Genomic DNA, 27,823 nt, shown 5'->3' on the forward strand with positions numbered 1-27,823 from the left:
AAACTAAAAAGAGCTCGTGGAATTGCAGTTACCTTTCCTCGAAGGAAAATAAGGCAATCGTTTACATCTGCTAAATTTGTTTGTATCGTCGCATCCTTACGAGCGTTTCCTGTTTTTCGAGTAGATAAAATCAGCACATTTTGTCAAGGGTAGCTACGGAAATTTTTTTAATTGTAGTGCAATAGAGAATGAAAGACTCGCTCTCTGAATAACGCATGATTTCTAATAAATAGGAATTTCGTCAGCATCTTAACCATTACAAGTTTACAAATTGAGAAAAAAATACCGTTACAACTAATCATGCATGAAAAATGACGTAATACCGTGACGCTACTTAAACCTTTCGACTTCCAGGTGCAATTTATTTTTTTTCGTGCTTTTTGCCGAATCTTAGGGATCCCAGGGAATGCACTGAGTTTACCCACCATTAATTACTTTCCATTGTTAGATGTAGAACGTATTTTATCACAGTTATAATGGACGGGACATTACATCTTAAGTGCTTCTTAAAAGTTTAAACCTTACAACCTTAATCAAATTTCGCGAGAAGTTTCAATCAGGAAACATCTTCACTACTTATAAAAGAACTTTCAGTGCACATTTTCAAGTTTACTCTCATTGGCTTTTTCTATCAATCTTGGGTCTAATGACTTTGATATAGCGTTTAGACTAAATTTACATTAATTTTCTTTTTTAAACTGTCCAAGAACAGTGAGATGCTAATAATTTCAAACCAAAACATATTTGTGAAACATCGTCAGGGTCTATTCTAACTAGAATCAATACCAATACCAAAGTATTCACGATTTCCTCAAATGTAACGTTAGCCTAAATAGAATCTTGGTATCGGCCATAAATAGCACCGTCGGTAACGCTTTTTAGGAATATCACGTTACGGTCAAGCTCGTAACCTTGAATTTATTTGTCCGACTTCCAGCAGTTCCATTTCAGAGTACGTGCTGAGGAGTCTAATTTCTCTCTCTTGTGAATTCCGTTGAATATTGAAACATATCTCGTTTAAATGGGATTTTGAGCGCACAAAATGATTACAATTTTGTCAGTGATCTTTTTCGGAGGAACAGTTGCTTTGGCAAACAGGTAAGCTGCTGACTTACTGACTTTAAGAGCTCATGTTGTCATCGTTTTCAGAGTTCCTTGATAGATATCATTGATTCACTTATCTTCCTTATAACGATAGAATTGTGCATCTTCGATTCAACTGAATTAGAATCGTAAAGAAAGAGAAACCAGATCTGAAAAGTCAATTGATTTCCAAGCTATAGGATGGGTTGAAAACTCTCAAGTCGCGTTGGATACGCCGTTGTGTTACTGAAATATGAAATTGAGACCTTAGTTCGTTACATGTGCATGACTTCCTGTACAGCTGTGACGACTGGGTCCCAGCACGTCCCATTGTTCTGGTGAAAAATCTGTGCTGAAGCTATGGCGGAAGTCCTTTATAAACTTAGGTCTCCGATATCAATTCTCCTCACGCCGATAGTAAGCGATTTGTCTTGCAATCGACCTTCTTTACTGTTAAGGCTCTTTCTTCCTTTAACAAGTGGAAAGTGAACTGATATAATTTTCGTTTCGAAAAATACCATAGCACTAGGTCACTCAAAATTCTACTCTTTCGCGTTAGCACTCGCACTCTGAATTCCTGTGCCCTTTTAACAAAGGAAACTTGATTAATTGCGCCCTGGTGGGGTTGAGCTTCCGCGCAAAATAAAATTATTAATGGATGAGGAATCTTTGAGGCATCATCAGCTGATGCAAATCGGAAGTAGGTAGGATTAGCATCGCTATTTTTGTGTACAAATATACTGATTAAAAAATACTTTAGCGGTTAAAGTATAGCAATTGCAATTTTTTTTCAAAACAGGTTTCGACCTGTAACTTCTTATAAAGAAATGCCATGGAAATTTTAGAGTAACGTTAAAGGTCCAACATGTGATTGATGTCTTGAGAGTTTTACTAGTTCCTGTAGATGAAGTGATCCATGGACCCGTGATTGATTAGTTTGTTAAACGAATTAATCTCTGGTCAATATATCAGTCACTCAAATAGGTAGCGGTTAACCATTTGAGTGATTGATATATTGACTGACCGATTAAATGACTGTGACTGATTAAGTTTTGGCGGACTGATTGACTGACGGCCTAATTGACTCACTCACTGACGAACTGACCAATGTTTCGACTGACCGTCGGACTAATTAGCTAACTGACGTATTAACTGACTGACGTATTAACTGACTAACTCACTGACTGACAGACTGACCAACCGACTGAATAAAAAGCAGGCTGCACTATTGACTCACTTATTAGCTGACCGCATGACTGACTGACTGAACTAACTTGTTGATTGCCTGATGAAATGATTTGTTGACTATCTAACTGACTGACAACTTGGCTTGCATCGCTGACTGGCTGAGTACCTGAATGACTAATTGGTCAATTGATTGATTAATTGACTGACTGACTGACTGACTGACTTATTGCTTGATTGATTGACTGACTAGCAGACTAACTGAATGAATGAATGACTGATCGACTGACTTACTGACTGACTGACTGACTGACTGATTGACTGATTGACTGATTGACTGACTTACTGACTGACTGACTGATTGACTGACTTACTGACTGACTGACTAACTGACTGACTGACTGACTTATTGAATAACAGACCAACCAACTTTCTTTGCTCGGCTGAGGTGCTCACTTTGTACCCAACGGTGCATGACAATAGTCGACTCAAAGCGGAGAGGTGATTCTCTGAAACACCATATTCATGGTACAGATTCTTACGACATTCTCCCATACTGAGTATAATGGCATTGAAGCTTGACTGATTGACTTATCTTTTTGTTTTTCTCTTATTCCTTGACCTCATAGTAACGCCCGACTGTTCATTACGGCTCCAAATATCTTTCATCTCGGTGTGGAGGAGACAGTATCAGTTATCATTTACGGCAGCGATAGGCCTGTCAGTGTGACAATGATTGCTCAGGATTTTCCTGATAAAAAAAGAAACTTGGCAGTCGCAAGTGGAGTTTTCATTAGTGGTAAATAGTATAAAAATATGACAATCATAAGTGTTCACTGCGGTTGAAAAAACGAATATAGAATCGATCCTCGCAGTTATGAACACTACTGAGCTAGTAGTTGCACCGGTATCGCAGGGGTCATGGGTTCAAATCTCGTACGGGCCTGAATTTTTTTCAGGCCTTATTTCAACAACTAGTTCAGTAGTGTTAATAACTGCGAGGATCGATTCCATATTCGTAGTATGAATTGAATAATATATTAGAGGTTAATATTTGCATTTAAGTAGCAAACGTTCAGGAAATATAATTGAGAAACTTTCACGGTTGTTTCCCTCATTCAAACACACTCTCATGTGAACTGAGGTTTTTGAAACAGGAGAGCATTATCAGTATTAACAAGGGATGACAGTTAAGAAGTTGGTAAACTATATCTGTAGCTAATAAAATGTATGATCTAGCATGCGCAATCTGAGCTACTGTTATTTTTTCTTCAATTTATTTCCACTTTTAGGTAATCAATTTGAGTCGTTTTTTTTATTCCACAGAGGTACCTGGTGTTTTGAAACTCAAGGTAACAAGATACACACTTGATGTAATGTAAATTTGTTCTTACTGATCTGGCAATGACGTACATTGTGACACTCCTTAAACCACTGTTACAGAGGGGTTTTCATGTGCGTATCTATCATTGAGACCATGACGTCTGCTCGTATTTTGAAGGATTATGGAGTTCAAGTTCAGGGTTCAACATAACTGAAAGATAATTATTTCTTTATGATTTAACCGTAAGGCAATCTGAAGATGCGATTGAAAACCTGTTTGATTTGTTCAATTCACGCTCTCCACATGCTTTAGACAAATGAAAAAAATTCGTTATCATCATTTAGTTGTCTTTCTTATTTGCTCGGAAGCAAGAACGTTCGAGTTGCAATAACTTTTCTCTCACTTGTGGTTTAATATTCATTTCACCCAGTTGGATCCAAAAGATTTTCCAGTGGATGTTACTGATGACAAAGATTTAGCCACTCATCGCTATGTCTCCCTTGTTGCAAAATCTAACGATAGCGACGTAACCACGAACAAGGAAGCAAAGGTGCTCGTTAGTTTTCTAGATGGCATTGTTCTTCTACAGACCGACAAGCCAATTTACACTCCACAACAAAGTAGCAGTTTGGAGTATGCTAAAGGTGAGACTGATATCATTTTTTCATTCGCCCAGTTGCCAACTGGGTGAATTTTCCTATCGTATATTTAGCCTGAAGTACTAAACAGCTATGAATCTCCCGGAACTGCATTTAAAGTTAGGCCCTAGTCCTTATAAGACCTCTGGAAGATGCATCTATTTGTCTCAATTTCTTTCATTCCTTTATGTGTGCGCAAGATTTTCCGCCAAGGGAGTTCCGAACAAAAGTCTTCTTGGGATTTAAGAACTCGTCAGATATCAGAATGTTTTCTTTTTATAAATTGCTAGTTTCGGAACTAGAGGTGCCACAAACTCCCATGCCCTCCCTCCCTTTCTTGATTACGCCTTTCTAGGTATTGTTTTCCACGTGCAAGGGGTGAACCCAATTCCAATTTCGATTTAGGGAGAAAGAATAAAAAAAATCTCAGCTCATGAAAAGTTCGGCGTATGTATCCAAGCCATGCAACATTTCAGTATGCTGGACTGATTGAATACCGGGTAAGGAAGTTCCAGAGTTTCAAACGCCTGAACTATGGAAGAGTCTCTTGGAAAGTTATGACTCTAACTAAAGGATTGTTTATTTTTTCAGTTAAAATACGGATCATATGCCTGGGATTCGATCTTAAACCCAAAAAGGAGAAAAAGGTGAGTAGTTTAATTTATTCACTTGGATGAAGATGATCGGAAAGTCACTTCATATCATAAAATACATCGATCACAGACTTCTGTTTGTACAAACCACTGAGTTTTGAACATGCCATTCACTTTCTTTCTTTTTATCGTCCTCTATAGGTGACAGTTATTGTTAAGGTAAGACAAATGAGAGTATTTAAAGACATACAGCAGTTAAAAATTTAAAGGAACCGATCAACTGATTTCGCCCGCCTCAATTATGAAAAGAGAAAACAGTCCCAAAGTTGTAAAGCAATATTTAGGCAGTAATGAAAACAATGTCGAAAAAATTCAGGCCCGTACGGGAATTTAACTCATGACCTTTGCGATACTGGTGCAGTACTCTGCCACCTGAGCTAACGAGCCAACTGGGAGCTGGTTATTATATAGGCTCGTAATAAATTCAGTATTGAAGTGATGAATCGATGAAAATCATACCTGTGAACTGCGGATTAAGAATTACTGCGAAGCTTGCTTTCATATTCATTTCTTAATCCGCAGTTCTCATATATGATTTTCATATATTTATTGCCAAAGGTTTACCTATCTTCATAACCAGTCGTCAGTGATGAGTTGAGGTAGTGATGAGTCATTTTGTTTTACTTACATCGTCGTTATTTGAAGAATGCGTAAAAATCACTCATGTAAAGAATCCATTTCCATTTTAGAACCCTCAAGGTGTTGTGGTTCAACGATGGAAGGATCTGAGTACAGAAACTGGTAGGAAGTCTTTGGAAAATTTATGGTACCTTTCGACTGCATATGCTTGAAAACGAAGATGCTGTATCAGTTTTGTTTAATTTTCCTATCAAAAAACTCTCACTTAAGAAATAAAGGAAAGCTTTCAGAAGCAGAAACATGGAAGTAATCAAACATGTTGATTTTGTTTCGTCATGTTTTATCTCTAAGGTTTTTCTCTTTCAGGTTTTATTATCAAGATTTTTGGTCTTAGTGAGTTTGCGTTAACTGGTCAGTGGACTGTATTAGCACTTCATGGACATGAGGTGAATGCAACTAAAAGTTTATTGTTAATTTCTTTTTTGTCTGTTTCCCTTAAAAGTATGAAGGTTGATGCTTGTTCTCTATGGTGCTGATATAAGCAATTTCGTTTCACAGAACACTCAAAATGCCTCAATAAAGTTTGAAGTAAAAGAATACGGTAAGTGAGAACTTACATATGGGAGGAAATCTAATAATTCCCAATCGTTTAGAGCGTATTTCGATCGAATGTCTTAGAGCCAAAACCAAAGTAATCACAACGACCAATCAGATCAATACCAAGAGCCAATAAGAACGCATGATTTATTCAAGTTTTTTTTATCTGATTGGTTGTGAAAATGGCGCGAGTTTTCTGGACTAATCACGTAGCGAAGAAAATGAAAACCGAAGCAATATCGATGACTTATGACAGTCAATTGAAAATCGTTCTATTGCACTTCTCGTTCGCCAGCTGGGTGTCGCAGAAAAAACCTCTTTCACTTGCAATGCTATTTTAGCGACACTCAGGTACCGAGAAACACTTTTTGGGCAATGCAAAAAGCTGCATGGTGCAAAAAACATTATGAACACGTGGGAGAACTTTTTATCCCATTACTTCGAACTGCATTGCACAGCTATATAGGACACCCCAAAAATACAAGAAATCTGACATCCTGTGAAGTAATCTTATGAGTACTTTCGTCTTTGTTTCAATTTAGTTCTCCCAAAGTTCTCTGTCGAGATATCAGGACCAAAATATGTACTTCCTAATGTGAAAGTCATTGGCGTTTCCATTAGAGCCAAGTATGTTATTCAATTTTTTTCTCTTTGTTTGAAGTCTCTGCACTCAAGTTTAATCCTAATAATAGATAGTATCGGAGAGTAGCAAGAGAAACATAAGTGGTGTGCTATTATATAAGCAAATCTGCAAATACTGAACTTTACCGAAGGATCAGAAACAACCATTTGACTGCCGAAGGTTAAACTATCACGGTGACTCAAGCTGAGTTAAAAAGCGTCCAGGGGTGTTAAGGATTCCCCGAGATTACTACTTAATCAGCCAGAAGGTAAGGATAGCACTTTTCGACTGACTTGTCGCTCACTTCATTGCATTATCTTTGCAGTAAGTTGGGAAGTAGTAGGAACTTGATTGAATAAAAAGCCCTAACTTTTCCAGGTAACCTTCCTAAAAAATGCCATCGTGTTCTATTGTGTCAGGAATACTGCCTCAGCTTCCTTTTGCCAAAATTACTCTTACTTTCACTTTTGTGTGGTGCAAAGGTATTTTAACACATATTCTTGTCTTTTTCAGATACACATACGGAAAGCCAGTTGATGGAAGAGTACTTGTCAAGTTTTCCATGGTAGGGGGACGTTTTAAAGACGTTTTGGTGAAGGAAATACCAGATCAGGTAACTGGAGTGGAACGTCGCAGCTACATAAAATAACTTTGACATTTATTTATAACCTCGACAGTTGTTTTTCTCTTTATTTATATATCTACTCATCTATCTATTATCCTATTTATGTGTTTATGCTTTAATTTATACATGTATGTGTTAGTGTACCCATTTCTTTCAAGAGGGCTCAGTACCATTCTGATTGAATAGGACTTAACCCTATCAGCCCTTCGAATGACTGACCTCTAATTTTTCCCCCCTTAGTATCACCCTTGATTCAAGTGTAAAGGTCACGAGAATAGAGGAAATGACCGTCAATTTTAGAAGCTGATTGTAAAACAAATTATTTTTGTCAGTACCACAGAAATAAAAAGAGAAAAGTCTGGAAAATATGACTACTAATGTCAGGGTTTGAAGGATAAAAAAATGCTTCCACAACCTCAGCTTATGAATAAACTTTTCCCATTATCCCACTAATCAAATTAACTAAACATATGCTAAAATATACTTCCTTGGGAAAAAGGAAAGGAGAATGGGGGGGGGGGGGGGGGTTCAGTTTCTTATCTTAGTCTAAGTCTTTCAGTCGACCATGGAAATCCATGGAAATCCTGAGTGTTACTGACCATGTTCACTAACCAGAAAAATTATCCAAAGCCACACCAGAAATCTCAACCAAGATTACTCAGATGAAAAAAAATTATTACAGTTACAGGATGGTAAAGCTGACTTCATTGTCACTACTGACGACATTAAGACCACTCCTGGTCTTCCGTGGTTCCCGGATGGTCGGCGACTCCAGATCGAGGCCGAGGTCATCGAGAAAACTTCTGGAAAGAAAGAAAGTGCGATAGACAATGGAATTTACTTCGTCAAGTCTCCCTTCAGGATTGATCACAAAGCGACCACTGAGTTCTTCAAACCTGCGCTTCCTTTCCTAGTCAAGGTAGGGAAAGGCTCTTACAGTTCTTCAAAATATTACAAAAATTGAATTTTATGATGTACCAAACCTTGAACTTGATAAGTCTCAATGCTGTTACTCCGTCATGGACTAAAACACATGTTCTTTGAGCCAAAAAGTATGTTTCAAAGATTATTTAAACATGAAACTATAGTTTTCACTTTTTTATCCGGCTTGCTAAAGGAACACGCCAAAGCAGAGCAACCGTAGTCTGAGCAAATAAAAATTCAGTTTTCATCATCCCATGTAATATTGTAACACCTGATAGAATATCGCGTTGAACATCTCTTACGGTTCTATGCTTTGTTGATATTTAAGAATAAGCTTAGGCGATATCTGCTATACATCCAAGGCACTACATAAGCTAAATCTAAACGAGCACAAAAAATTTCGTTTCATTTTAAAAACATAACCTCGATTTCCTGTCGACATTGACAGGTCGATCTGAAATACCCGGATAAAACGCCGGCTCGTGGAATTCCAATGTCCATTTCGGTAACCGGAACTACACATTCTGGGAGAAAAATCAACATAGGGAAGACGGCGAGTAAGAAAGATAACGTGAATTTTGAAGACACATCTGACAATCAGGGAAGAGCTAATTTCGTCATCGACGTACCAGGAAATGTCGGAAAAATGAACATTCGGGTGAGTATTTAATAAAAGCATGCAAGGTTTTATACTTCAATTTTATTTTGGCTTGACTACTTAGCAAACGAATGTAATAATCCGGTATTGGAAGAGATATCAACTATTATGCACACTGAGTTTGTTACAGTTGTAAACGTAAGCGCATCACTTGGTATCTTTTAATACAGGTGGGGACAGAGAAAGACGGTTTGGATCATAATACTTTTGTTGAGTTTGATGTTCATGCCTACAAGTCCCCTTCAAGAACATTTTTGTATGTCAGAGCAATCAGGGTAAGTTTTCCTTTGTATTTGCGTTTTATGTCTTTCCTGGACCCTAATAGTTGTCCGATCTTGTTCATTCAATGAGCATTTTGATGCACGCCCATTTATCTCATGATCCAGGCTCTCTATCGCTATTACAAAAACCATAAAAGTTCTTTAACAACTGTTACGTTAGAAACAGAGTTTCCTTTAAATATGAGAGTTCAATTGCTGTTTGTATTTTTATCTGTTTTCTTTATCTTTGAATCGTTGTAACGAATAAGGAACCTTTTTTGTGATTTGCTGGAGCACTCTCACGTATTCCAAGATTGTACTTACAATTTGATTTCCACTGCAATATGCCATTTTTCCACCCTAGGAAAAGCAGTATTTTAATTGCGATGTGTTTGTTAACAAGAACGCCTCCAAGATTACTTTCATGGTAAGCGCATTGTTTCTTTACGGAACTCTTCTGCATAAGCTAGATGGATCAGATATTAATAGTCAGTTCATCACAAGCATGCAATCAACAAAGATCTGAGCCCTTAAAGATGACATGAACTTATAACACTAGAAGTGGAGAACTCTACAAGTGAGCAACAGAATAATTGTGGCAATAGGCCCATATTATTGGTTACTGCATTTTACCTCCAGTTGATATCAGCACCAAACGCGAAAAACGTCATTAAGGGGTGAGAAGAAAGAAAGATAGATAAAGTTAGTTGAAAGAAGGGATCATTCGTCCTTATACACTTTCAATTACATTTGGAAATAATTCCATAACGAGGACATAAATATTTTCGTTGATAAGTTGTACAAAGAGGCGTCGCAGTATGCTAAAATTGCACCTGTTTCACGTCAACTTAATGTGTTGCAGTTTGATTTTCATGTAACTCTCCCACCCCTTTCTCATTTCAAACGATTCTTTTTTTCATCAGGTAATTACGCGCGGTAGGATACTTCGCCAATGGGTTAAAGTCCAAAGGGTAGGGGTGATATCCAGCTTCCGGTTTAAGATTCTTCCAGAAATGTCTCCATCATCACGTCTAGTGGTCTTCTTCATCGGAGAGAACGGTGAAGTTGTTACAGACAGTGTATTGCTTGAAATTGACGATGGACTACCAAATAAGGTAGATCATATTTTTATGAGAGGGGTCAAAAACCATTTCCTAAAAAGATACCTTTGTGACAAAATAAGGGGGACAAGCGTGCATGGGACATATTTTACATGAACTTTATGACTTAGGATGCTTTACACCTCCAATAGCATAGAGATAAGAAGTGCCGAGTCTTTATAGCCAAGATGTTTTATGATACTGGACTCTGCTACATGGACGCTTTGGTTACTCTTCTAATCAGGCGAGACCTCTGAGTACACTAGAAATCATGCAAGTTTCATCACTGACATAGATTTGGTGCGTCTAGCGATACAAACATTTAATGACAGCCGGGTTGATAACATAAATTGGCCACCGTAAAGAGTTCAAAAGCTGACGTTTTGAGCGTTAGCCCTTCGTCAGAGCAAAGAAGAAGAGCTAGCGCTCGAAACGTCAGCTTTGAAACTCTTTGCGGTGGCCAATTTGTTATCAACTCATTTGATAATACCAAATTACCCTGTTATACTCTCCCACCGATGCAACACCATAGTTTCTTTAGAAACTTACCCCTTTTATTCAATGACAGCCTATATTTAGCAATCGAATAACGCTGTCACTTCAGATCAGAGAAGCCGTTTATGTAAACCACACCAGGAGTGTAGGCCGCGGAGGGGAAGGGGGCAAAGTAGCGTCTCACTGCCTTTCAGGGTAATACTAGGTTAAGCATAAAAAGAGAGAATAAAATGAGTTCACTTTATCCTCTCTTGGACAATAATTCACCAGTTTATCGCATGTAATTACCCCCTTGAGCTGCGCCCTTTATAGTTCGAAAAAAATATTGTTCTCAGAATTAATTTATAATATTGCGTTTACTTGCTCTTGTATTTAGCCACTGATATTGTGAGCCTCTTTCCGCAGGTTGAGTTCCACGATGAATCACTAGGTAAACAAATTGATCCAGGTGTTCCTTACAAGATCCAGTTATCGGCGACTCCTGGGACGAGAGTCGCACTTTTAGCTGTCGACAAAAGTGTCTACATCCTGAGAAACCGAGAAAAGCTTAACAAGAAAAGGGTAGGGAAGAAGCAGTAAAACAATTTTGTTGTTTGTAATGGGTCCACGATCATAAACGGTTGCAAGAGACTAATAAATAGTGAATGATCAAAAGTTGTTACCAGAATAACTACAGCAAAAATGAACGCAAACAAACAAATAACGAACTGAAATGCGTTAATCCATTGTTTGTTGTTCCACGCTCATGCAGTTTTGTAAGCTATTTTGCTGTGGAGGCTTAGAAGGGGTGATGTTGGAGCAGAAAAATTTTCGTCTAAGTGAAATAAAACTGAACATGTATGCCCAGGTGATGTTCGGGAGCGGGCCGTAAAGCTTAAGAGCTTTATTATATATTTTATGACTCTGTCTTAGAGAGGGCTTAGAGTGGAGTAGGAAGAGCAAGTTTTGTATGGTTGAGATGCCTGCAGACTCTCGACGTTTCATGCACTTTTAGGTGTTAAATACCATGGAGTCCCTCGACCTGGGATGTGGCGTAGGATCTGGTAGCGATAGCCAGGATGTATTCTATGTAAGTAGAACAATTTATGAATAATTTTGAACATTTCTCTTACGCAGGATTTCATAATTAAATATTTGTTGAACACTTTGAGGAGATTCACAACGGGGTTAGCCGCTAGCCGTAATACGGCCAAAAAATTTAGCTGTCAGGCGTTAAACTTGACAAATTCTAACAGATAGTTGTTAAAAAAAAGTTCACCGTTAAAAAAATTTTGGTGACAACAATGGAAAGATATCAACCGTTAGCCATAAAATAGCCAAAATTTTAAACGTTAGCTGTAAAAGCCATCACCCCACTGAAACCCTCTTTTGAGAGCAGGTGCAAACCATTGACTGCTTTTGCGATTGCGCCTGGACTCTTTGCGTTGTACACATTATTACTGAAAAGCCCCCGTAGAGCAGAAAGGGGACCCATTGAATTTTCTCTTCTGTGAATGACTCCGATTAAAGATTTTTGCAACTACTTTAGTAAAACCCAGTAACAAATTATCCGGACAAAGTAATTTCTCTCAAAACCACTTTGCCTCGAACGCAAAGACGACATTTATATAACTTGGATCTCGTAGAATGTTAAGCACTTTGGAGGTTGCAAAAAAATTTCATTGGTGAACACAATCTCACCATAAAGGATTATGTACGTTGTTCAATGCATTCTAATATTTTAATGGCTCAAAAAATCTTTAATTATAGAAAAGTGGAACTGTTGTAATCACAAACACAAACATTGCAAGCAGAGGACGTTCTGGTATGCCAAGAACCTTTCCGTATGTAGACATGTAATACGTGACCTTTTAATTTCCCAAAATAACTTGATGATATGCATTCAACCATAAAGAACCGCTTTTAATGATGCATTAGAAGCAATAAAGACTGAAATTTTTTGATATATTAAATGTACGCTTGCACCTTTGCACATCTTCTCAACTTCTATTCCATATCAGTTCACAAGTCATTTCCCCTTGGCTGAGAGAAAAGGGAGAAATCCCTTTAACTCATTGACGACAATGTTAATTGAAATAATAATCATAATTAGGATGGTGATAAAGATATAAAGGTAATAATAATGATACTAATCATAGTTCGTTTTCATTTCCTTTTTAGAATTTTCCTGTCCTCAACCAAAAAGCAAACGGGAAAGGCGGTCAACCACCGGTAAAGAAGTTTTAAAGAAGTTTGATATTCTTCTTAGCCTGGATGACCTCTTCGGTTTTTCCTTATAACGACAATCAATTGAAACGCGCTTAACGAGCTTCGTAAATACGTTGGTAGACATAAGTATCACAGATCGGAGACCCGCCTTTCTTTTTTTTTTCTGACTGTTCTTGATAGACAGACATTTATGCACCCCAGGAATATTTATTGCTACACTTGAATAACTTGTTTCTAACAGGTTTTTCGCGGTTTAAAAACTGCGAATGACAGACATGAAAAGACTTGCTAGGTTTTAGGGCTATTGACGTCATTACGCCCTAGAAGAGCTTGAAGAAAGGGTGATAATGTTAAGGTTGGGATGTGAGTGATAGCGCACGAAGCCGTCAATGTTGCAATGTCTTTTTTTCTTTAGATCTGACTCAGTGTTGTAAAAGAGGTCAAATACCCACAAGAGCGACCTGTATGCTACGAGCCAAGTATTTTTTTGCTAGTGCTAGCAAAGATTGCAGAGAAGAATTTCTCCAGTGCTGCTTTAATTTTACTGGGGAAAAAGGTAAAATTGTTTACATAAGCATTCGTTCAGTAAGGACGCTTTTTAATCCTCAAAAGGATAAATACCGCCATTGATCAGAAATGCCCAGTTTTTCGGTCATGTGCTTCATTGCACACGCTAATCGAAGTAGTTTGGCTTAAGAAGTACCAGCATTCTTTCATACTTTTTATTGTCGTGTATACCTAGACAGTTCTCACTTACGATAAACAACTTTAGTCCTAATCTAACGCTGTGTTCAGACGTATCCGATGCAATCTCCAACGCATCAAAGTTGAGTAAAAACCCAGATTATTTGAACTTCTGCCACTGTTAGTTAATAATTATTATTGAAGTATTCATTCTCGTCTGGCGACTTAACACTTCTTGTGTGGACCACGAGGTTTCGATTGCATATTGAGTCAACTGAGTACGCGTCATCCCACAAAGCATGATGCCCTACTATGATTGGTCAGTATTTATCAGCTGTAATTGACGCATTTGGAAGATATTTTCCCTTCAGCAGTGCGCTGTCCTACAGTTCTCCTGTTCTTTTTTTTCGTCCTTGCTTATCGGATATCTGCTCTATTGTCCTTGTTCAAGTTGCTGAGATCTCTTTTCAAACGCCTCTTTTTCCCGGCATGCGTTGAAAAGAGGAACACGATCAATGAACTTTACTACAGCTGTTGAATTACTAGCCAATCACACTGGTGCATTATGCTTTTGGAGGCGGCCCACAGTCAAACGATGTAATTGCCTAGAAAGATATTAGCAGTATAAGCCATAACGTCTCGATCACATTTGAAGTGATAACATCATAACACATACAATGAAACTTCTAAGTGTATTAACGACAATGAATAACCACAAGCAGTGTTCATTACTGTGAAGATCGCATGTGTATTCATTTCTTCATCCGCATTTCACATACATGATTTTCATATATTTATAGTCATTGATTCACCACTTCACGGGTCTATTACGAACCAACATAATGATCAGCTCCTAGTTGGCAAGTCAGCTCATTTGGTAGAGCACTGCAGAGGTCACGGGTTCAAATCCCGAACAGGCCTGAATTTTTTTCCAGCCTTATTTTTACTACTGCTTCAGTATTGTTCTTCAATGCGAAGGTCGCTTCCACATTCACTTCTTTACTTTGTCGATTTGTTTACCAGACCCTAGAAAGACTGAAGTAAAAGTTCGTGCAAGATCATTTAGACAGTCTGACGATGAATTTGAAGATGAAGAAATCAGTCAGGGGCAAATAAGACAATATTTTCCTGAAACTTGGATATTTATGGACGATGTTGTTGGGTACGTGAATTCATTTCTTGATAACATATCTTGACTTATAATGCTAATATATAACGTAGATTGAATAAGCACCCGTGCACTGAAAGGTGGGGCGCTTATGGAGGAAGGGCGCTTGATTAAGGGGGAGGGGGGCTTTATCATTCACCAGTACTGATGCACTGATTCCACTGTCGTTGAGGTTTAAAAAGTTGTAAATAAAGTGGAAATTAAAATTAAAAGGTTTCCCTTGTATCCCCACTATTTAAGATAGTGAGGGAGGAGGGGGCACTTTTTCTAGGAGAGGGGGCGCTTGTTTTACATCATGGCTTGGGGGTGGGCGCTTATTGGGGGGGGGGGAGCTTATTCGAGGAAATATGGTATAAATATTCTATGGTAAAAATGTTTCAAGGTTTGTTTCTATTTCAATTTAAGCTGGAATCAAAGACATCCGTTTGCTTAGTAGAACTTATGAGAAAAATTTAGTGACTATATTTCCTGGGATTAACGCGAAGTGAAAGTGAACAAAGCGAATGTCAGAATTGAAGTGAAGATGGTTTAATTCATTCTCTGAGTCATTTTACCTTGAGCATGACTTCTGGTGGGGTTATTGATTTATTATTGATTTATCAGTCTCTGCTACCGACAACTCTCTTATCCAGGACAACCTTCACCCGGATGATCAGTTTCCATGATCAGATAAATATGTAATAGCACCCTGCGTTCGTCAGGGAAACATAACGTTGATTTTCCTTTTTTTTAAAGTATTTTCCTTGCTTCTTCTTCGTTGAACTTGCCAGAATAACCATTCTCTTTTCTCATAGCCCTGACGGGAAATTTCATCTTGATACAAACCTACCAGATACCATCACCACCTGGGTTGTTCAAGCTGTTGGAATTTCAAACCAGACAGGGTTAGGAGTTGCTCGTCCATTGAACATCCAAGCTTTTAAGAATTTCTTCGTTTCCCTTCGTCTTCCATATTCTGTTCAGCGAGGAGAGCAGATCTCTGTGATTGCTACAGTCTTTAACTACGGGGACATAGAATTTAGGGTGAGAATGTGTTAGCTTGCCAATGACCTCTCAACTAAATTAAGAGAACTAACGTGCCTCCTTCCTAAAAAATTAACATTTTACATAATTGTTGAATCGGGAGGTAAGTTCCCTTTTTCTGATGATAGCATAATGCCTCTGGGTTCGATAACTGTTCGACTTCGTGAAGATTCTCTTTTCAAATCCTCTTGTAAAATATTCATGTGATTTTTTAGTTCCTTGAGGTTAAAAAGTTCTTCTTGAGCTTGGGACCAAAATATATGAAAGGAAATTGTAATTATGAACAAAACACCTGGACTTGTGCTGCGTTTCAGTTTTAATTTGCTTTTACGGTTTTACGAATAATAGGAGCTAGCAATGGAGGAAATGTTATTTTTTAAGCTGAAACAGCCTCTAAGGGAATTATACGCTTACACTATGAAAAGCGCGCCTCGCGACTCGAGGAGGGCGCTGATACAAGGGCTTAGACAGAGATTTAGACATAGGGACGAACGGAAGTATGGATGGATAAAGAAGTTAAGGATGGTTAAGGTATACGAAATTGGAGAAAATCAAATCAAAAAATCAAAAAAATTTCAAAACAGAAACGGGAATCTTTCATTACTCATGCGAATTGAACATTAGAGGATAAAGACTTCTTTTAAAGCGAAAGAAAGAATGAATAGAGAACTTTTTAAGGTGAGATGGCGAGTTTATTCCATGTGTCGACCTTATTATCTTATAGGTTAAAGTAAAGCTAGAAGAAAGCAAGGCGTTCTGTACCAATGCTCCCACAGGCCAAAAGTCAGCGGTACTAAACCTGAATGTAAAGGAAAACGATGCAGGATCTGTTACATTTCCAATAATACCCATCAAACTTGGAAAAGTGTCCATCAAAGTGATCGCTATAGCAGAAATTCTTGATGATGGACTATTTTTGGGTGAAATAATAGGCCCGACAGCCTTCGACACGGTGGTTCGCAGCATTCTTGTAGTGGTAAGGCCATTAGAGGTCTATTCTACGTTTGATGATTGCCTATGGATGACAGGGTTGTGCAGGATGTTGGAGACATGTTGCCAAGTTATTCTTTTTACTTATTTCTTCGCAGCCAGAAGGAGTTGAACGACGTAGTACTCACTCATTTCTTCTTGATCCGCAAGGTATTCATTGTGAGGATTTATGAAATTCAACGAAGAAAGTGCATGCAGTTATTATGCTGACCTGATGACGGTATACTGACTATACGATATACGAAATAATAACACAAAAACGGACAAACGGATTGACAGGGTGAAAAAATATCGGCATTAATTGTTCCATGCGCGATGTGTGTATCGGTAACGAGAGAACAATAGCGAGTGATAATAACAAGTGCTCCATACAGAATCGTCTTATCTTCTAGCAAACCTGTTAAGGCCTGATAACTGGAAATACGCATCGTTAAACTAGTTTAGAGAGGTAGTTGATACGGTTGATGAACATGAAAGGGTCAGAATGGGTACAAATCAGATGGTTTGTCCCGATTCCGTTAATTCAATGTACCTTTATTTAAGGCGACAAGTTTACCTGACTACCTATGCGTTTTTTACAGGAGTGTTGCGCGACGAAGCACCAGGCAAAGTCAATACTTCTGCTCCTTCAACAGGGATAAAACATGATCGTAAGTAAAGTTATAGAACTCCGATGAGGTACCAATGTTTCATTCTATTTACACTAAACTTTCATTTATATGTAATGGACTATTTAAGCTTTATATCACAAGGGAACATTGCTTATTTTAAATGTCTTGAGCAGCAAATGTAAGAGTCCTTGATGTATCCTCAATCTATGCTCAGTGCTGCTTTAACTGTTTGTGGATTTCTTTGCGCTCTTCCACTCAAGTTGACTTAACCATATCAAAGCTGATCATATTTAGCCTGAAATATTATTTACAACAGTTACATCAACTATTTGTTTTCAAATTTTCCAGGAGTTGTCAACAACGGCATGCAGGTAGACAGTGTGTTTCTCAAAGTTCCTTCCCGGGCAATTCCAGGATCCCTAAAAGCTGTTTTGTCACTCACAGGTGCTAAGATACACGACGATGGTTCAACAAGTTACTGTATTTTAGCGTCATGTAGGCCTCGCGCATCATTTCTACTCCTAATTCCAGCTCATTCAATTAGTATTCTAGTATCAGTGATATCAATAGGCATGATAACAGTTGGCAGAGGCTATATTGTTAATCTGAAGTCTATGTCATTCCAACCTGTAATGGCATTTAGAAAAAGAAACTTGTTGGTTGTGCTGTTCCCAGACAATATCCAAAGTAAGAATTTTTTGTGGCTGTAACTTTAGATTTACAGTCAGGTACCATTTCATTAGTGTAGCAAAGGTTAGAAAGTAGAGCATACTCTATTGATTATCGGTATTGTTATTTGGAAATGCCTGACATGGTGCTCTGCATTCTCAATTTTTAAAGCTATGTTTGGTTGCATCTGGGCGTCGTACCTACAGAGTCCACATGCAAACGTTTTCAATTGTACATTGGCTTTACACCGCACTAAAAAAAAATCCTTTGTCTTCTTTTCAAGGAAACCTTATTGGTCCGGTGGTGACAACTTTAATAACCGGTGGCTTGGAAAGCCTTCTCCACATGCCCATGGGTTGCGGAGAACAGACTATGATATTCCTGGCGCCCAATGTTTATGTAATGCAGTATCTGTTAGAAACTAGACAGGTTACCGCTGACATAGAATCGAAGGCTTACAGGATGATACAATCAGGTGAGTAACTGGGGTGGACAGAGTCGACGCATTTTCCAATATAATTAGTGAAAGACTTATCTCAAAAATAAACTGCATGAAATAATTTTTTCTTCTAAAATAATATTTTCCAGGATACCAAAGGGCTCTTAATTACCGAAGGAAGGACAGGTCTTTCAGTGCATTTGGAGAGCATCGTCCTGGTAGCACTTGGTAAGTTGTGAAATACTCAGGAGAGCAAAACCCGTCTATAGGAAAGCACTTTGATGAACAGACAGGGCCGACAGAAAGGCAGACGGACTTGTAGGTAGGCAAACAGGTAGAAGGATGGAAAGAAAGACAACCAGACAAGGAGGAAAGACAGACAGACAGGCAGGTAGACAGACAAACAGGCAGGTAGGCAAACGTTTCGGCAGACAGATAGATAAACAGGCAGGCAGGCAAACGTTCCGGCAGATAGATGGACGGACAAACAGATAGACAAACAGGCAGGTAGGCAAACGTTCCGGTCGATAGATAGACGGACAGACACTGAGGCAGACAAACAGGCCAACCGAGTAGATTGGCAAACAGACAGACCAACATACTGATAGAAAAGAAACAGAAAATGTACGAGTGAATAAGACAAGCCAATAATCTTATGCCTTCGCTTAACAGGTTGACCGCTTTTGTGGCGAGGGTTCTCTGTGCGGCACAAAAGTTCGATGGTGTCGAAATCGACCAAGCTCTTATCTGTGATTCAGTTAGTTGGCTTCTGGAAAACCAGCGGCAAGATGGAGCTTTCCCTGAGGTTAAGGATATCATTCACAAATCCATGATGGTGGGTTTTCTGTAAACTTTTATGATAGCCTTTGTCCTAAATATCTAAGACTATATGGTTCTTGTTGCTCGGATATGCCACATATTTTACTGATCCTTTTGCACTCAAGAGCAGCTATATTGGTTCCAAACTGTTTAAACATGATACAATGAAACGGCGTGCTTTTTATGTTTCATACGATGGCTTTGGACGCGTTATGTGTAGCCACTAAAATAGTCTCCTTTTTCGGGTGTAAGCATTTCTTTAAAATTAAGGTCGGTAAGTAACTGCCAAATTTAATTTTAAATTCATTTTTGTAAGTTATTTTCTCATCATCATAATTCAATTCTCATTGTTTAGGGTGGTACTCATGGCGATGTGGCAATGACTGCTTTTGTTTCAGTGTCCCTCCTCGAGTGTTCATGTCATGGGAAGGTAAAAAAAAATTTCGTTTCCTGATTACATTTCCGTGATTATTATTTATTTAAATTATTTCTTCTTCCTAGAATAAGAGTCACAGGATTCAGAATGCTGTGGCTTTCATGGAATCAGAGTTGGATAGCATAAGTAAAGTTAACACTTTGGCGCTTACCACATACGCTTTGGCTTTAGCTGGCAGCAGGAAGAGCTCCAAAGCAAACGCAAAATTACTGCGGATGCAGACCTACGACAAAGGTACAAATAACTTTAGCTTTATGGAGCAAATTATGATTGAGGATAGATAGTTAATCAGAATTGCATTGGCTGTGCATCACCAAGCTTTTTGATTGGTTCAGAAAACTCGCACTATTTTTCTTACCTATCAGATACAATACCAAAGCTAGGCGCGATTTCATCGCTTGCGTTTTACGGCTCTTCGGGAAGTTTGCTTGTAACAATTGCGTCTGTTCTGATTGCTCGTTAAAACCACTTTAGTTTTGCTTTTAGAACTTTGGTCGAAATGGGCTTTAATTAAGGATTATATTACCACGTTTTTATTAACAGGAAAGAGTAGACATACCTATACGTTGCTAGATGTTTCCCACCATTATTTTTTCTTCAAGTTTGCATGGCTTTGCGTGTCGTGGCTTTCATCTAACAACACGGATAAAAAATGCTGAGGCCAGCGGCGAATTACGATAATTTGTGCCCACTGATCAGCAACCGTCGGGTTCCAAAATCGTTTTTACTGACTGGAATTGTTCAATTTCAGACGAATCAACTCGTTATTGGGACGCAGGAAACCAAGCTTTAAACGTGGAAACAACCGCTTATGCACTGCTGGCTCAGATGGCCGTTGGAAGACTGAAGTTGGCGGGACCCATTGTCACATGGCTTACCAGTCAAAGAGATCCTCAGGGAGGCTTTGCATCAACACAGGTTTGTTTTAGAAACCCTTGCCACTTATTCGTTATTTTTGTCATCGAGTGTTAATGAATTTTTTTTATTCACAACCGGATTCACGAGTTTTAGTTTATTAATGCTTCAAAGACTTTTCCATCGTTTCGCGGACAGTATTCTTGAAGTTTTTGACTAAAAGGATTGATCCTGAGAACATGCCTATAAAGATTTATAACTGTAGGTTACGATCTTAATGGAACGACATGGTACAATATTTAACAATTATTCACCGAAGTGGAAGTGGCTCGCTAATTATCCACCACTTCCGCCGACATTAAGGTTAATAATTGTTTTCGTATATACCACACAGTTACCTAAAAAAGTTTATTTCTTTCCATATACTCATAATGGTCGAAAATTAAATTCTTGACGCGCGATTTTGTCTCATCGCATATAATATTTGATATTCACTAATGAACTAGCCAATCAGCGCGCTAAGAGCGCTTTCACTCATGTGGTATATACAATATTATGCGAAAGAATACAAAAATTGCGAAGACACCTGAGTTAAACGGAGTCTTTCCTTTTGAAATAATTTCTTTTTAAGCATTCTTCTTTCTCGTGTGAATTTTTATATTAATGAATTACCACACTCGAGGAGTGTAGAAAGGAAATGCACATCACTCCTTTAATACTTAATAATTATTGATTATATATCCTGGTACCATTTTTAAGGACACTTGTGTTGCTCTGCAAGCGTTATCACAGTACAGCGAAAAAACTGCAGGGGCAAGCCTTGATTTGCGAGTGTCTATATCCTCTGAGAAGCATGCCAGCTGGAAAAGAAACTATCATATTGATCCAGACAACGCCCTGATACTCAGACAGGAGGAGGTGAGTTTGAGCTCAATTACGCAGACTGAATTGAAATGCAGTTTAGTACTTTGTCTTTCGTCACGATTTCTCAAAGTTCACAGGATTGTTTGATCTTGAAAATGTAACAGTTTTTTAAAACCTCCTCAGTATGTAACTTGTACTCCTGCTAAAGCGACTTTGGGATTTCAATAAGTGCAACGCAGAACGCAACAACGTTAGCAACCCATTGAGGATAGGTACATGTGACAGCTCGAGGGGCTTACGCTGGAAATGTCAGCTTTAGAAACACTTTACGGTGGTCAATTTACATCGTCACATCAGTTGATAAAGCTAAATTATCTTGAAATAGCCAGCACCGACGCAGCGCCGCAGTTTCTTTACAAATTTACCCCTTTGTTCAGTTTCTAAACTAAAACTAGTACTTTAGAGAAAGCTTTTGCCGCTAAGTCTTTTTCACGGCTGGATGTACATTCGCGTAAAATTGATTGACATCAAGTTTGCTTTCAACAGGTCACTCATTTACTAGGTGGAGAAGTGTTCATCGACTCGTTAGGAACTGGAGTGGGTCAACTTCAGGTGAAATGAGAAATACTTTTCATACTCCTACCAATCAAACATTTGTTAGAGCGTATTTCGACATAGGATCAAAAATCAAACCAAGGTAATCACGAAATAGAAGATTATGAGGAGCAAATGTCATATTGAATTCATAATAAATACGTGCAAACGGCTCAGGCGCGAGAAAGGGTGATTGAGTCGTGATTGGTTTCAGTTTTTTATCTAGAGGCTGAGAAGGGGTGGAAGTTTTCAGTAGAACAATCACTGAGCGAGGTAAAGAAAAACCAACGCAGTCCAAGGTTATGCTGGACGCTGCGTTAAAAAACTTCGCTTAACTGAGATAATAACTTAAGGCAATACCATAAAGTTGTAAAATCATGGTTTATCTGCCCTACACAGAAGCTTGCCATTTTAAACCAAGCTAATTTAGATTTCCTTGCAGATTGAAGTGCGCCACAACGTTCCGTCGCCTAAAAACGAAACTTGCTCGTTTGCTCTGAAGATTGAAGTAAGAGAGGAATTTAGAGAGGACAGTGATAAGGGCGTGCCAATTGCTGGACGCTCAAGGCAGAGAAGAGATGACGATATAAGAGAAAGAAAAGCCAAGAAATGCAGAGGAAATAAGAGGAAGAAAGCGTGCAAAAAGAGGAAGAAGAATAAAAAACATCATAAAAAACCAAAAACAGAGGCCAAACCGCCAGATACATTGCACCTCAGGGTCTGTGCAAAGTAGGTTGTGTGCTTTTATTTACACTTCGTTGTCAAAACTCTGACAAGAGGTTCATCTCCGTTAGACACATCCTTTATCGCTTTGCGCGGGAGCAACCTATTTGATAATCCCGCTGATTACTGTACACCGGCCCTTTCCTATTTAACATGTATGTGCGTAGTCCACAGATTGAATTTTGTTGTACTTCATTCACTTACTAACTGATGTCATCATAGATATCTGAAGGCCGGTAAATCTGGAATGACGATAATGGATATTGGTATTTTCTCTGGTTTTACTCCAGATAAAGATTCACTTGTCGAGGTAAATCGAAAAAAATTTCTCTTTGTTTGCGGAACTTCAGTTCCTTTGTCTTGCTCAGCGTTCAAATTTCAGGCATGCGCGAGGGGATCAATTTTGGCCGGCCGCGCGCTATTTCCCGCGCAAAATTTTAAAAGAAAGTGTAAGAAACAACTGCTGTCATGCAAAATATTCGAAGAAATTGAAACTTGTACAGAACTCCGTCAAGGAAATAAAAGTTGGGAATAGGAAAGGTCTCGACTTTCGAACTCAAATATTTTTAAGTTGAGCTACCCATTTTTCTTTCAAGCTGTATTATAAAAGCTATCACATGACTTAGTGGTTTGTGTAGTTGCCCTTATGAGACGATTTGGTTCTAATTGCCTGAGAACACGCCACCAAGCTATTACAAGGTTTGCACATGCGCAGACGTTCGATTGCTGAGTCCTTTGGCAAACTTACTAATTTATGTTTACGTTGCGGGAGGACCAGCAGCCTTACGCCTTGCACGCTGCACTTAGGATTAAAAGGTCCAATATCAAATGCTGTGGCGTTACAGGTGGTACACCAGCATCTCAGCCAGCAGGTAGAACTATACCCTTAGCCGCCTTAAGCTACAGATATCGAGATAAGCACCTTTACTGTAGACCTAAATCTTATTTCTCGTGTTTTGCAGCTTATGAAAAACGTCCGGCCAACCGCGGAACGCTTTGAATTTTCTGACAGATCTGTAATATTATATGTCAGCGAGGTATTTGAAGTAACTCATTCCTTTGCTATGTTGACCTGTCACCAAATATTTTGTAAGTCAGCGAGGTCTTGAAAAGCAACTCTTAAGTCTGCTCGCTGTGACGTTTTTCAAAAAAGTTAATGGGTCGTTAAGTTGTGCAACAGATCAAAATTCATTTATTGAAATATTTTGATATAGGTAGTGCTCGTTTATAGCTTGGGAGGGACTCTCACCAAACCCTTGATTCTTGTCGCATTACACTCTTCTTTTTAATAATTTTTATACCGTGTTCTTAAAAGTACATTTTTATTACCGTCTATCAGTTTTTTGAAGGAAATCATATTTTTTAGGAAAAAAAATTTTCTTCAATCATGAATTATTTTAGCTGCATACTCTAAACTCGAGTTTCGTTTATTTTGAAATCCTTGGTTTCCCTTCAGTTCATTGTAATCAAAGAAAACAAGAGTGTGAAATGGGTTGGTAAACTGACGGAAAGCTCTTTAATTTGTGGTATTTAATTTTAGTAACTTATATAAAAGAATGTTTATCCTCGTTTGCGTTTTTCATAGATTTCTAGTATCGATGAATTTTGTGCCACATTTACTGTGAAAAGAGAGTTTGATGTGGGAACAGTCCAACCAGTTCCTGTCAAAGTCTATGATTATTACAAACCAGGTGAATAAAAAGATAAAGGATGTAGTCAGTATTTTCCACAATAACTCAAGCGAGTTTTGAAATTCGCACGATCTGAATGCGCTATATCTCGCTAGAGTCAACTGAGGCGAGACAAATATGATGCTGATTACTAATAACATGATCAATAACGTTATCTTCGCGCACTTTTGATGCTTTCAAGAAACAAAAAAATTTATTGAATGAAAATACCGTCGCTTGGACAATCACAAAGTTAATTATACTAAAACAGCTATTCTCGCTCACGAAAAATACCGCTGGTAACTTTGCATTTGGTCAGTAAGAAAATGTCTGTCAAGTTCATTTATAATTTTTCATTGCATTGGTTTGTGTCTTGTAATAGATGAATCCTGTACAGAATTATATTCACCCTCGACGAGAAGCGCATTGCTGGGAGGCATTTGTCAAGATGGTTATTGTAAATGCTCTCAAGGTATCGTCAACCGGCACAATCATTGCTATGGCATAATGTATTATGTTTTTACATTTATCAAACTTTAAGAGGAGTACTTACCTAAACTACTTATAACATCCCTCTGCTGTATACCCTAATAGTATCCCTGGTAGCGGGGGTTAATCTCTTTGCTCATGTATTTTGAACTGTAACTCACAAGCTGCAGAAGCAACCTTTCCACCTCAAAGCCAAAGTTTTCTTGCGAATCGTGATAGAGGACTTGAAGAAGAAGATGTAACTTTTGGTTTCTAATTACACTGGCTTTTATTGGAAACTTGAATAAGGGTCATTGTGTCGGTTTTTGGGAGATTATTTCGAATAAGATTCAGGACAAAGACATTCTGCACCCGAAACCTCACTTAGTCTTGTGTTCTGGTCTTTGTTTTCTGATGTCACCAACTTGGCGGCTTGGTTTTTCAATAATGCTTCTTTTTTGCCAGAGAAGACTTCGTGTCACCTCCACTGTCGCCTTAGCGCATTTTGATTTATGGCTGCATCGTATCAATTGTACCATGTCACCATTTCATTAGTACTGAGAGAGAGGGTCACTTTAGGGATTCTTTGTTTGCTTTTTCTTTGAAAATAGCGGCGAAATTATATATTTTGCGTTTGCGCATTTATTAAAACAGAACAAAAAGATTGAGAGCGTTTTTTGCTGTTATTCTTCTTCAGATGACTGCTTGTCTTGTGTCCAGCGTGAATTCAAAGTTGAGGAGCTAAAGAAAAAAGCGTGCCTCGAATTTGACTTTGGTGAGATACTTGTTATGATAACGCAATTTTCTGTCTTAAAAAAAGGTGAAGAATGATGTGAGCATGCCCAGAAGTAACAATATAAAACGTCAATAATACAACTGTAGCACCCTAACATCAGTATGCATATTCTCCATACTGTTCGCTATACATTTCCTAAGGTGCTGACAAGGAGAATTGATTTAACTATCAAGAGCTTCCTTAGTTGGTGATCATTTTCTTTGCTCTCGTGACTTTAATGTTTGATTCATGGATGATATTGTCAGGAGAAATTAGCTACTAATTAATCTTAGCAGTCAAAGGGTAACCAGCTGTTTCAAAAAATAATAATAAAAAGTTATATAAAATAAATATTTGTATGTGTTTCCTTCTTGCAGTGTTTCCTATACATTAGTAAACTCCGTGTTCCCAAGTCAGAAATCTTTTGAACATGTCGTAATGCGCTTCTTCTTTATAAGAGATTACGATTACACATTACACTTTTACTAAGTTATTCTAGCTTAATCCGTCACAAAAATCATAACTTCCTCGATTGTGATTGGTTTAAAGAACTATTTTCCACTAACTCACCTGTCAAGTTGTTATCGGAGAGTTTATTATCGGACAGTTTGTTGTCGGACAGTTCAATAAGCCAATCATATTCAAAGTTGGGGTTAAAATCAACCAATCACATTAAAAGTTGCAGTTTAAATCAACCAATTGTCAGTCTTTTAATGCAAATTTTCCCTTTCTTTCATAACTTGGCTATTCCTGTTTCTCGGAAATTGTAATTTTTATGATTGATTGGTAAAAAGACTTTGTGTCGTCCAATTCGGTCCGTAATCATACTCGTGATAAACAAATCGGACTCCCGCTGCACGGTCGTTCGATGTTGTTATCACTTGTATGGTTACAGACCGAATCGGTGGACTCCACTCATTTCTATAACCATCACTAATTTACGTTGTTGTAAATGTATTATTATTTCTACAGCTTTTATTGGCGAAGTGATCCTGTTGGATGAGGTGGACACGAGAAAGCAGTCTTGGATCACGTATGAAATGAGGATAGACCAGGTAATCAAGAAAACTAAAACAAACTTCGTTCAAGGAGACTTCATTGAGTTCAAGAAAAGAGCAGGATGCGCATGTCCTAAGCTGGTCGAGAGAAAAAACTATATGATCATGGGAAACGAAGATGGACCATTCTTCCTTTTTGACTCGAAATCTTTTGTAATTCCTTGGGAGAAGAGACGAAAAAACAAGAATATGTTGGATGATCTTCGTGCAAGAATAGGATTAGATCCTAGGTGTACATTGTAGAACTTAGTTTATCGTTTTTGTTTTGTACTGTTTTTTATACAAACTTTTTCAATGTTCATTTTTCAAATGTTAGAAAAGAAGAGAGAAAATGAAAAAGGGCAAATTATAGTTAGCTAATAAGATATCCTTTAAGTTAAATTACATTTTTTCATATAATAAAACAAAACAATACAAATATTAGACTTAAATATGCTTGTTTTAGTCGTTTAGTTGTTACATTTTTGTTTTGCGAGGGAACTGATCTCGCAAGAGCTCTAAAAGATAATCCATTGACTTGAGGTACTCAATAATTTCATAGGATTTTCATATTAGTTAAACAAGTAAAACGAAGCGTAAATGAAGCCCAAAAACAACGAAATGGGCTTGTCAATTGTGGTTATGCAAAAAATCGGTCAGTTGGTACTATGCTTTCACGAGGTCAGAGTCGCGAAAGAAAACGTGCTTACGTGTCAAAGCCAGTTACTATAAATTATAAATTTTGTCAATTTGTCAAAGCTATTGGCTTCTATTTTTTCCCACAAAAAAATTATAATGATAAAAAAAACACACAACTAAAGCCTCTATAATTCCTTCGTGAGCAGAAATTAGTCTTTATAATGCGTTTTATTAAAGATTTGTTAAGTCTAACATCTGCCTTCAGACTTTTGGGAGCGCGTGAGTCTCAATTGTCTAAGTTTCCAGAATAAAGACCGCTACGCAGAGTAGGACACGGCGAAGGCAACGGGATCGTGATGAATCAGAAGATTTTAAGGTAAAAATGCAGCAGTAAATGAAAAGCAAGGT

The 27,823-nt window shown here is 38.1% G+C and overlaps 1 protein-coding gene across 3 annotated transcripts; it reads left to right on the plus strand.

Annotated features, from left to right (window-relative positions):
• Positions 1-930: 930 nt before the first annotated feature.
• LOC131796330 (A.superbus venom factor 1) lies at positions 931-27,667 on the plus strand. 3 transcript variants are annotated; one of them, XM_066165674.1, is made up of 42 exons: positions 931-1,098; positions 2,898-3,067; positions 3,595-3,620; positions 4,023-4,236; positions 4,822-4,877; positions 5,025-5,042; positions 5,573-5,624; positions 5,829-5,908; positions 6,021-6,063; positions 6,602-6,686; positions 7,195-7,294; positions 7,989-8,225; positions 8,679-8,888; positions 9,059-9,163; positions 9,513-9,575; positions 10,072-10,263; positions 11,149-11,304; positions 11,738-11,812; positions 12,493-12,547; positions 12,904-12,954; positions 13,367-13,507; positions 14,659-14,797; positions 15,598-15,826; positions 16,551-16,802; positions 16,915-16,966; positions 17,398-17,466; positions 17,776-17,935; positions 18,459-18,571; positions 18,685-18,763; positions 19,208-19,370; positions 19,710-19,784; positions 19,856-20,024; positions 20,542-20,708; positions 21,405-21,563; positions 22,056-22,121; positions 22,546-22,832; positions 23,049-23,136; positions 23,789-23,863; positions 24,412-24,517; positions 24,879-24,968; positions 25,662-25,739; positions 26,712-27,667. In XM_066165674.1, the coding sequence occupies exons 1-42, from the start codon at positions 1,043-1,045 to the stop codon at positions 27,038-27,040; spliced, it is 5,130 nt and encodes a 1,709-aa protein (XP_066021771.1). In that variant the 5' UTR covers positions 931-1,042; the 3' UTR covers positions 27,041-27,667. The 3 variants fall into 3 exon arrangements, with proteins under 3 accessions (XP_066021771.1, XP_058969893.2, XP_066021772.1); XM_059113910.2 differs by having other exon boundaries at positions 17,776-17,871; positions 18,380-18,571; XM_066165675.1 differs by having other exon boundaries at positions 17,872-17,935.
• Positions 27,668-27,823: the final 156 nt, after the last annotated feature.

Source organism: Pocillopora verrucosa, chromosome 4, assembly GCF_036669915.1.
Source record: "Pocillopora verrucosa isolate sample1 chromosome 4, ASM3666991v2, whole genome shotgun sequence".
NCBI lineage: Eukaryota > Metazoa > Cnidaria > Anthozoa > Scleractinia > Pocilloporidae > Pocillopora > Pocillopora verrucosa.

Bases quoted from the DNA above. Each gene is read 5' to 3' on its own strand.
- LOC131796330 (XM_059113910.2), top strand. From the start codon at position 1,043: ATGATTACAATTTTGTCAGTGATCTTTTTCGGAGGAACAGTTGCTTTG. The intron at 20,025-20,541 runs GTACAAATAACT...GTTCAATTTCAG, and splicing joins GATGCAGACCTACGACAAAG to ACGAATCAACTCGTTATTGG. The intron at 23,864-24,411 runs GTATTTGAAGTA...CGTTTTTCATAG, and splicing joins TAATATTATATGTCAGCGAG to ATTTCTAGTATCGATGAATT.